Source organism: Rutidosis leptorrhynchoides, chromosome 5, assembly GCF_046630445.1.
Source record: "Rutidosis leptorrhynchoides isolate AG116_Rl617_1_P2 chromosome 5, CSIRO_AGI_Rlap_v1, whole genome shotgun sequence".
NCBI lineage: Eukaryota > Viridiplantae > Streptophyta > Magnoliopsida > Asterales > Asteraceae > Rutidosis > Rutidosis leptorrhynchoides.
In genome coordinates, this window is record NC_092337.1 from 436,942,787 (window position 1) to 436,954,378 (window position 11,592).

Below are 11,592 nucleotides of genomic sequence, written 5' to 3' on the forward strand. Positions count from 1 at the left end.
ACAAAAACGACTTGTAACTTATATTTACGACTATAAACTGATACTTTTTCTGTTTATATTCATAAAATATAGTTCAATATGAAACCATAGCAATTTGATTCACTCAAAATGGATTTAAAATGAAGAAGTTATTGGTAAAACAAGATTGGATATTTTTTATTGTTGTAGCTACGAGAAATATTGCAACAATTCTATACAAATCATATCCTAGCTAACTTATATTGTATTATACATGTATTCTAATATATTATGTAATCTTGGGATACCATAGACACGTATGCAAATGTTTTGACATATCATATCGACCCATGTATATATATTATTTGGAACAACCATAGACACTCTATATGCAGTATTGTTTGAGTTAGCTATACAGGGTTGAGGTTGATTCCAAAAATATATATACTTTGAGTTGTGATCTAGCCTGAGACGTGTATACACTAGGTCGTGGATTGGGTCAAGATAATATATATCAATTTATTTCTGTACATCTAACTATGGATAACTAGTTGTAGGTTACTAACGAGGACAGCTGACTTAATAAACTTTAAAATATTAAAACGTATTAAAAATGTTGTAAATATATTTTGAACATACTTTGATATATATGTACATATTTGTTATAGGTTCGTGAATCGACCAGTGGCCAAGTCTTACTTCCCGACGAAGTAAAAATCTGTGAAAGTGAGTTATAGTCCCACTTTTAAAATCTAATATTTTTGGGATGAGAATACATGCAACTTTATAAATGTTTTACAAAATAGACACAAGTACATGAAACTACTTTCTATGGTTGAATGATCGAACCCGAGTATGCCCCTTTTTGCTTGGTAACCTAAGAATTAGTAAATCAGTCTACTAATTGACGTGAATCCTAAAGATAGATCTATTGGGCCTAACAAACCCCATCCGTTTTAGCGGATGCTTTAGTACTTCGAGTTTTTATATCATGTCCGATGGATGTCCCAGAATGATGGGGATATTCTTATATGCATCTTGTTAATGTCGGTTACCAGGTGTTCACCATATGAATGATTTTTATCTTTATGTATGGGATGTGTATTGAAATATGAAATCTCGTGGTCTATTATTACGATTTGATAAATATATAGGTTAAACCTATAACTCACCAACATTTTTTGTTGACGTTTAAAGCATGTTTATTCTCAGGTGATTATTAAGAGCTTCCGCTGTTGCATGCTAATATATGGACAAGATTTGGAGTCAGTATGCTTGTATAATATTGTTTAAAACTGCATTCGAAATTTACTTTATTGTAACATATTAATATTGTAAACCAATATGTATTGGTAGTGTGTAAGTGTGAAATTTTTTAGATTATCATTTCTGATAATCTAGGTGGTGTCCTTTAAACCTTGTCGATAAAATAAAGGTTATGGTTTGTTTTAAAAACGAATGCAGTCTTTGAAAAACGTCTCATATAGAGGTCAAAACCTCGCAACGAAATCAATTAATATGGAACGTTTATAATCAATATGAACGGGACATTTCACCTTTTTTAAGTTTCGAACAGGGCCTTCGAAATTAGCGAAACGGCCATGGTTAGGAGTCGGGGGTCAAATGCGATGTCGACACCCACCCATCGATCATTTCCTTGTTACGAACATTACAATCATACCGCTCCACGGGAGGAAACCCTCACGACAAATTTATATGGGCATCGCGTGTGGTAAATCCCTTCGGGTGACGTTCGAACACAAGACGTCCGCAACCGGACAGATAACAACAAAGAAAGTTTTGCAGTTAGTGAAAATCGTACCCTGATTACCAGAGCCGTCTCAACAATTTAATGGCCCTAGACGAAACTAAAAATGGGCCCACATATACGTTAAATTTTTTTTACTACACATATAAAAATAATACTCTAATTTATCTATTTATTTACTTACATACTATTTAACTATTAAAATAAAGTATGTTAACTTTAATTGATAATTTTTTATTCGATTTACTTAAATATACTGAGAAAAATATTTATATATTCAAAATTTTAAGGCCTTCTAAATTTTAGGGTCCTAGACGGTTGTCTACCTTACTGTACTCGAAGATTACCATATAACTATATAAGAATGAAAGTCACAACTACTACATCAATTATCTTGTGAGCGCGTAAAATAAGAAAGGTCAATTACTCAAATTTTCTTTATTAAATTTAAAGCCAAGCTAATTATTAAATATTTTAAGTAATTAAAGTGCATTAATTGTTAATTAATTGCATTTTTTAAACAAAAATAAACACTTTGATTTATCAACTACGGAGTACTTATTATCTTCTCCCTTAAGGCATAAAATTAGAAAACCTCATATATATAAACACAGTTTATAATAATAACAAAAATTGTATTAACAACAACCCTAAAAATTATAACATTATTGTACGTGTCATTGCTAATGACGTTTAACAAATTGTAATAAAATAGAATAAATCCTAAAAAAAAGTATAATTAATTAAGTTCCATGACTTTTGCCTTGATTCACACACCACTCTCGATCATCCTCAACTTCCCCAACTTGTCTTTATAACTGCCTTTCTCTCCACCCACCAACCCACCACCACCACCATAACAACAAAATGGACTCTTTAACCAAAACTACAACAAATCAACAAAACAATCGTCCTGCTCATCTTATAGATCTTGAATTCCCTTTGATCTCACGGCTAACACCCATGTATTCTTTCCCATCTTCAAGATCTGGAAATGGAATATTCTTCAATGTACGGTTTCAGGAACAACAACCTTATTTTTTGGATGCATGTTTTCGTTGCAAAAAACCCCTTGGTTCTAACAGAGACATCTTCATGTACAGGTACTTTTATTTTCTTTTCTTCTATTTATTTATTCTCATTACTCATCGAATTTATTTCAAATTTAAATATGTTTAAAAATATGGTAAATGATAATTAGGCGTATAATTGATAATTATACATATATTTGTAAAATAACATTAAAGGTAAAAATTGACATTATGGTAGATTTATTTGTACTTTAACTAGAATTTTAGTATTGTTACAAGCCAATTGATATTTATTTACGTACATAATTTTTTCCCCTGATAATGTAATCGTGATCAAAAATAAATTTCTAAAATGTTACAATTATTTAAGTTTTGTATTTTTGTATTTTTGTATATATTAAATAAGGATTTTAATTTAATCACAAGGTATTTAGTAACCTAAAATCTGATAGGGGTGTTTTGGCAAATTTGCAGAGGGGACACCCCATTTTGTACCGAAGAGTGTCGATCACAACAAATTGAGCTTGATGAATCCAAAGAAAAGAAACGAAGTTTGTCTGCATCCATTAAAGCATTTAGAAAAAAAGAAGAGCGTGAGAAATCCAAAAATAATTCTTCCCCAAATTACCCTTTACATTCTGATGCAGTTGCTGCTGCCTAATTTCTTTTTTCCCTATTAATTAAAAAAAAAACTAGGGAGATTAAATTTAAATATCGCTAGAAAAAAAATTAAGAATCAAATTTGTGAAAAAAGGTTTATTAGTTTTGTGATTTTTACTGTTCTATAATATTTTTTTTGGTTTTTTTTTCTTTCTGGTTTTGGTTTCTTTATTATGTGATGTGATGTAACATGTAGAATGACGAGGGTAAATGTGGGACTACAATAACTTAATTAAGAAGAAACTAGTGGTGTGTGGTACGGTACTACTAATTGAAGCGCGCACCATTGTACTTCACTACTTACCTTGTACGTGTACACTTGTGACTATTATTTGATACACAGTGTACAACTTATAAATATTGTACTCGTAGTTTTTTCTGGTGAGAACGTGGTGTGGTAAAGGTTCATTATCAATATGATTATGATGATTATGAAATTCTTTATATGAAGTAATTATTGATGTGCTAAAACGTGTGTTACATTTGAAACTGTTTGTATCATCATATATATTGTACGATTTATTATTACATATAAGTATGTGGTTTATGTGTCAAACTGTGTTTGTATAAGTTGTTTCGGGGTAACTCGATTAAGCCCAAGTCGGTAAAAGTCCGTGAACGGAAGCGAATGAATTTGGTAGTATATTTTATTAAGCAAAAAATGATTGCAGCATGTAGCAGATATACAATAACGATGTAACTAACTAAATTTTTTTTTTTTTTTTTTTTTTTTTTTTTTTTTTTTGCAAAGCCAGAAAATTTTTATTCAATTCACAACATGTACAGAGCATACAATGGATGCCTCCATTACACAGAAAGATCACGAATAGTTACAGGGGTGTTTTGACCAAAATCTCACTAAACCTCCTATATACAAGAACCTACTCGAACATTAACCAATGCCTAACCGAGAATTACCGCAAGAAGATGGATTTATCAACCATTGGTGCCATTCGATACTTAGCTTTTTACCTCTCTTTGAAATCCACTCGAAACTCTTGATTTGGATGTCGTTAACTAATGTATCCCTTGAGCGCGTCACGTTGTGAAAAACCTTTTGGTTTCGGTTCTTCCAAATTAAATACCCGGTTACCCACGTTACCGCTTGCCATAAGGATTTCGTTTTTTCTCCACTTGCAATATTGTCGTACCCATTAAATAAATCATCAACACTTAAGAGCATGCGACCCCCAAAACCCCACCAACGGTGTATACGATCCCAAACCTCCATAGCATATTTGCATCTTACAATGGCGTGATCGATTGATTCAATATCCTCATCACATAGGGGGCACCTTATCGTATGTAAATCTATACCCCGCTTGTCGAGTTCATACCTAACCGGTAACCGTCTTCTTCTAACCCGCCAGTTGAAAATTCCCAGGGACTGAGGTAACAATGGGTTGGTTTCGGTTTCCCTTGCATCCCCAGGTATGTCACAAAGTTGAATATTTAGAATGTTAGATAAAGTTTTAGTGTGAAAGTTACCATCTTCCCCATCCGACCAAATCCATCCTACCCTTGCATCTGACCTTTGAAACTGACCCGCAGCACAATCCTGAAGGTGTACAAGATCGTCCAAGTTCCTGCCGATAAGGTTTCTGCTCCAATTCCACGTGAAAGAAATCTCCCCATTGATCCAAGATACCCTGTCACTCACCTTTGCATCCTTTTCTAGCTCCAAATGATAAAGTCTCGGGAATTTAGTTTTAAAACATTGATCCCCAACCCAAAGTTCATCCCAAAAAAGAACATCACTACCATCACCAATATTCCTTAGAAATGAGTTATTCAAGTTATATCTTTTTTGAACATATCTTTACCAATTTTGATAACATCTTTCCAAGGAGAGTAACCATTCCCAACCCGAATATTCGAAGATACCCCCAACCCACCCTCCCGCCCGTATATACTTTGAATTATTTTAACCCAAAATGATTTGGTTTCGGTACGAAACCTCCACCACCATTTACCCAAGAGAGCCCAATTTTTTTGCTTTTAGAGATCCGATATTCAACCCACCCTCCCCGTATGGAAGTAAAATATCATTCCATTTAACCCAATCCATTTTATGTCCCTCCCCTGACCCGCCCCAAAAGAAGTTACGACGCAAACCTTCGAGCAAATTGAGGACGCATCCCGGAGCACGAAAGCTAGAGAAAAAGTACAACGGTAAACTATTTAGGATCGACTTGATGAGTGTCAAACGCCCCCCGAATGATACCATTCTTGATTTCCAATCCGAAAAGCGCTTATGAAACTTTTTAATCACCGGTTCCCAATCGTTAATATTATTCATTTTTGCCCCAACCGGTAGCCCAAGATAAGTGAATGGAAGTTTACCGGATTTACATTTGAAAAGAGTCGCCATAGATTCTGTATCCTCCATCGTCACATTAATTCCATAAAGGCTGCTTTTATCAAAGTTAATTTTCAAACCCGACACGTCTTCGAAGCAAAGTAAGAGTTCCATGCAATTACTAATGTTCCTTTTGGACCACTCACCGATAAAAATTGTATCGTCCGCATATTGGAGTAGTGATAACGGAATCTTATCTTTCCCTACCTTAACCCCCGAAAAAAGACTCTTATCTAAAGCTTCTTGAACGAGCACCTTCAAACCGTCACTAGCTATAATGAAAAGGAACGGAGAAAGAGGGTCACCTTGTCTAATGCCACGTTGTAGATTGAATTCTTCGGTTGGTGCCCCATTTACTAGAATGGAGATAGTTGCGGATTTAAGACACGCTTCGATCCACTTAATCCATTTTTGCCCAAACACTAAACGGCACAGCATAGAAAGTAGATAATTCCAATTCACGCTGTCGAAAGCCTTGGCGAAGTCCGCTTTGAAAATGAAGCTTCTATTTCTATTCCTTTTAAGATCACTTACACTTTCATTTAGCACAAGTATCCCATCTAGAATGGACCGCTCTGAGAGAAATGCACTTTGTTCATTACTTATTAGACGAGGTAATACCTTCCGAAGTCTATTAGCTAGCAAATTAGCAATTATCTTATAGTAGCTATTTAATAGACTTATCGGTCGATAATCTCTAAGCTCGATCGGATCAGTGCACTTCGGGATCAAAGTCAGAAAAGAAGCATTACACCCGTTCGAGATTTCTCCCTTGTCCAAAACCAGTCAATCGCGTTAAGAAGATCCTGTTTGATTACATTCCAAAATTTTTTGAAAAACTTGAAATTGAAACCATCGGGTCCCAGGGCTTTTGACCCAACACACCCCTTAACCGCATCCCAAATCTCACCTTCATCGAATCTGTTTTCCAGAAGGTTTGCTTGATCAAGCGTCAGAAAATTATCTCGACGGTTTGGCAAAGCAGGCCGTTCCCATTCAGTTTCTTGGAAAAATTTCTGAAAAAAATTACGAACCTCATTCTTGACCATTCCCGGATCTTCTTCCCATGAACCATTGTTGTGAAGGCCTCAGATAGAATTTTTGTTGTTTCTCCGCTTGATCAGTGAGTGAAAGTACTTAGAATTTTCCTCCCCCTCGGTGGCCCATTTAATCCTTGATTTTTGCTTTAACATGCAAGCCTTTATTCTATCCTTTTCCAACCACCGTCGTCTTGCTTCCAGCCATTTTACCCTCTCACTTTCATCGATATCCCTGTCATTAGCAATCTGTTCCCAATTACAAGCTTCGGTTTTCGCACTTTCTAATTCAGAATCAAGTTCACCGAATTGCAATTTACTCCAATTCTTGAGTGCCATCTTTACATTTTTCAGCTTTAACTGAAAAACTATGTCAGGTCTTCTAGAGTTAAACTGACCATTCCACGCTTCTGAAACTATATCAGCTGCACCCGGGTGATTTAACCAGGAGTCGAATATTTTTACCGGCTTAGGCCCGTAATCCAAGGCCTTGGATCTCAGAAGTAGAGGGCAGTGGTCTGACAGTTTCCTGTCCAAAACCATAACCAACAATTCAGGCCATCTATTTATGACCGAATTAGATACCAGAAACCTATCTAATTTACTAAATTTCTTCCCGTTATCACAGATTCTTGTGAATTTTTTCCCTATCAAGGGGACTTCTAATAAACCTGAGTTAGCAATAAAGTTATTAAAACGATTAGCCCTACGAAGATTGAATTCACAGTTCTTCCTTTCATCAATATTTCTCACTTCGTTAAAATCCCCACAAAGCACCCAACTCTCATTGTCATAATTCATCAGATTCTCCAAACTTTCTAGGAAAAGACGCTTTTTAATATCTTCGTGCGGCTCGTAGACATTCACAACAATTGTGTCTTGTGAATCCCCTTTTATTTTACCCTTCACAGCAAGAAAAAATTCACCCTCTACAGTTTGGTTTACTTGAAATAAATTGGGGTCCCAAATCGTGACTAACCCCCCCCCCCCGATCTTCCATTTGCAGATTTCTGAATATATCTAAAATTAGGGGACCCCCATAAAAACTCGACAAATCTGTCTGCAATCTCCTCACACATTGTTTCTTGCAAAGCTAAAATATATGGATGATGTGTAGCACAAAGACTGTGGAGCCACCCCACCATCCCTTTCTTTTTCAAACCTCGAATATTGACAGAGAGAATTATCATAGAAAACAATACTAACCGAAAACGAAAAAGGCTTCTCAGTGCTTCTGCCCTCCCCATTGCATACCCAGTAATTCTCCAAATCCTTGGTGATTAACCATGTCTTCGCTACATTATGCTGGGAATTTTTTCAATTGCCTGAGACTTGCCTCGTACGAATAGAATCAGCTTTACCTCCTCGTCTTCCATTATTGGAATTGCTGTTCTTGGACCTCGATTGAGACTTAGACTGTGGGAACAGTCTTCTTTTCTTCTTTAGCAGATGAATTTTCCTAGCGAGGTTTTTCAAGTGTAAAATTCTTGAAGAAACATGCCACCTGGCCGCTTTTTTCCATATTGAATCTAGAGAACGGTTATTATATGTGGCCAAAGATCTCGCTTTTCGATTATTGGAATCCATCGACACCGAAATTTGAGCTTTGTCTCCTTTATGTTTCTTTGATTTCGATCGGTGAAAATTTCCCAAATTAGGAGCTGTATTACCCCTGTACGCCTCCCCAATTATATCAGACCCCACCACTGGAATTGGCTTGGGCTTAACTAACTAATTCTGTTAATCAGCATCTAAGCAGAATTAACAATAACTAAAATTTACTACCCTCTTGTTTATATATGTACATAAACTACTATATACTTAACGTCGGTTAAAGTCGATTGACAGCGGTCATAGTAGGTAAACGAGTCAAAATGGACTAAAAGTTAAATTTAGTCGGTCGAACTTCGAAGTTGAATTTATTTAGCTGAAGTTTAATTTTTCCAATCAAAATTAGATTACTTGAAAATTGATTAAATTTGGTTAAAAATCATTCAAAATTGATCAAAGTTAAAGCAAGTTAATAGCCTTCCGGACCTGTCTAGTATTCACCGATTAATTCTGAGTAACGGCTTTTAGAACCTTGTCAAAAGATCTTTGGTCATATTGACTTATTGAAACTTTCTCTAGACACATTCTGATATTTTTGGTACTAAAGTATACATTATGACATTTTGGGTGGTTGAAAAATCGTACCAACATAATATAAATTATACTTAAAAGGACATAGTTAGCTAACATTCAACAATTTATATATTTTTAATCTACCTAAAATAATCTCTAAACAAAAATTAAGTTTTTTTTAATATTAATTTTCATATAAGACACTTTTTAACATATACTCCGTATATCGTTATAATCACCTTCATTTAGCCGAGTGGTTACCGCCATTTCTTGAGTGTCTGAGGTCTTGAGTTCGAGACTTAACTGAGGATTTCATACTGCAGTTTGCTTTGCAACTGGTTATGAAGTCCTATAGGAGTTTTTTCTTTTTTTTTTTTCTTTTTTTTTTTTACAAATAATTTGTTCTACTCATATCTAGCAAAGTTCAATATTTTGTTATATCCTTGTAACGGGTGTCGGAAGTGAGCATGACCCGTGACTACTCATATCTAGCAAAGTTCAATATTTTGGTATTTTCCCCTAACGGGTGTTGGAAGTGAGCTTGACCCCATGACTTTAGATATGAACGGTGAATGACAAACCCATGTCAGTGATTTTAATACCGCCATTTTAAAAAAACATAGAATATATAATAGTATGCAGATTTTGTAGTAATACATACTAGCAGTCCATGACTAATTGACTATATAATCATTTTTATATATTGTAAACAGAATAGAATGGGGTAGTCCTCTAATTGTTTGTTTAAATATATATATATATATATATATATATATATATATATATATATATATATATATATATATATATATATATATATATATATATATATATATAATTTTTTTTTTTTTTTTTTTTTTTTTTTTTTGATAATATTATGGTTTTATGGTGTGTTTGGCACCAAGTGGCTAAAGTTGAATAAATATTTTATGAGATTCTAGAGATACTTGAATGTTTCTGGTTTAATGAGTATAACTACTACTTTCATGCTAGCAGATTTCGTAACAACGGGATGAAGAATGTCAGGTCTAAAAGTGCATTAAAGATGAAAGGTAAGGTAAAGAAAAAGTTTGACAAAGATAGTGCCTTTTGTTTGCAGGATGGTAGTGACGATGATGAAGTGTGTCTAGCGATTCAAAGAAAGTCCAAAGACACGCAAAACGACGGGACGGTGAAGTGGAAGTATATAGGTGCGGCGTCGGGATGTGAAGGAGGTTTTTTCGACGAATATAGGAACGGTGGTTTGAACTCTCAAGTGGCGGGATGGTCCATTGGTGATGAAATTGGAATCGAGTCAACCTTTACTTTCAAAGCTAATGTGGATGGTGGAGTTAAAAACGACAATGGTGTTTGATTGGTTTTGTTTTTGAAGTGTTTAGACCGTTGGTTATTTTGTGTACGGGTCGATCCTTTTTTATGTATGTCTTCTTGCTTGTTTAGGTTGTAAGCGAGACTCGGTTTTAGTTAGCGCTAGGTCGATCTCTTTGTAGATCCTTGTTTTCTGTTTTCGAGCCTAGTTAACGTTTTTCTTTTGTATTCTTGGTTTTCTTGTCTCTTTCCGAGATTAAGAATATTTATATAGTTATCGTTATTTGGCCAAAAAAAAAAAAAGAAAAAAAAAAACTACTTTGACAAACAAAATCTCTATTTTTCAAAAAAAGTCTAAACTTCTAAAAATTACAATTTCAACCACTCAAATCTCTAAAAAGACGGTAAACTGCAAAAACGCCTAAAAAAATCTGCTTTTTCAAAACAAACTTATAAATGTGATGTAATGATACACGTAGCGGATACTCCTATCTGTTAACCGTAAAATCATGGAAAATGTTCAAGAATGGTACTCACGGCAGACGGGAGCCGAAAGACGTATGCCTAACATCATCATCCAAACCGTTCTAAGACACGATACGTCACCCGTGATCCATAACACGGTCACGGACGAAGGCAGTGTACAAATGTAAGCCCGACACCTGGCCAGGAGTACACGTATGCCCGTAACCCAACAGTGTGTATACGCAAGCCCGTCAACCGACAGTATGCACACATGAGCCCGTCAACCAGCAGTGTTCGTACGTAAGCTCAGCACAATGGATGTAGTACACGTGAGCCCCACGCATAGCAGTACGCACACGTGTCATCAGTGTGCCACATAAGCCTAACACAAACAATATTAAATGGCTTGGGCCCAACTACCAATATTGGTTAAAGCCCGATAAGGAATGGCACGTCAGCATAGTCAGGCCCATGTACAACACAAACTCTATTGTTTGCCTATAAATATGCTATTGTTATTTCCAAAATAGCACGCATGATAAGTCACATAAAAACAAGTGAGAATTGATACTCTCTCTATAAGTATTCCAAAATAGATACGAAAGCTAGCATATATGAAAGATGACACTCCACAGCGGGAATACGATAATTAACGGGGGACGAATCCCGGGAAAGGTAGAGATCATGCTTTTCCCCGTCAAGAGACGGCTCCCAGAGAACGTACAAGACCATCATGATCGCCCTCGAATCATTGCCTGAACCAAGGTCGATACCTACACAAGGAAAGATAAAATTAAAAGCTACACAACCCATGGACATAAGAAGTAAAAGGTACGAAACGTATGGTTAGTCCTCACCCTAATGGAGGGATCACCAACAGCT

The 11,592-nt window shown here is 35.4% G+C and overlaps 2 protein-coding genes across 2 annotated transcripts; one reads left to right on the forward strand and one right to left on the reverse strand.

Moving 5' to 3' along the window:
- Window positions 1-2,522: 2,522 nt before the first annotated feature.
- LOC139850534 (FCS-Like Zinc finger 1-like) lies at window positions 2,523-3,813 on the forward strand. The gene is made up of 2 exons (XM_071840103.1): window positions 2,523-2,829; window positions 3,232-3,813. Exons 1-2 carry the CDS (start codon window positions 2,594-2,596, stop codon window positions 3,416-3,418), a joined length of 423 nt encoding a protein of 140 aa, XP_071696204.1. The 5' UTR covers window positions 2,523-2,593; the 3' UTR covers window positions 3,419-3,813.
- Window positions 3,814-6,864: 3,051 nt separating this feature from the next.
- On the reverse strand, window positions 6,865-8,060 carry LOC139850086 (uncharacterized). The gene is made up of 2 exons (XM_071839680.1): window positions 7,793-8,060; window positions 6,865-7,742 (listed from the first exon to the last, which is right to left on the reverse strand). Exons 1-2 carry the CDS (start codon window positions 8,058-8,060, stop codon window positions 6,865-6,867), a joined length of 1,146 nt encoding a protein of 381 aa, XP_071695781.1.
- Between the last annotated feature and the right edge of the window lie 3,532 nt (window positions 8,061-11,592).

What these genes read in the sequence shown, in the direction of transcription:
- LOC139850534 (XM_071840103.1), top strand. Translation starts at nt 2,594, where the DNA reads ATGGACTCTTTAACCAAAACTACAACAAATCAACAAAACAATCGTCCT. An exon ending in AGAGACATCTTCATGTACAG is followed by an intron (nt 2,830 to 3,231) that starts GTACTTTTATTT and finishes GCAAATTTGCAG; the next exon opens with AGGGGACACCCCATTTTGTA.
- LOC139850086 (XM_071839680.1), bottom strand. Translation starts at nt 8,060, where the DNA reads ATGGGGAGGGCAGAAGCACTGAGAAGCCTTTTTCGTTTTCGGTTAGTA. An exon ending in TGGAAGATCGGGGGGGGGGG is followed by an intron (nt 7,743 to 7,792) that starts GTTAGTCACGAT and finishes ACCAAACTGTAG; the next exon opens with AGGGTGAATTTTTTCTTGCT.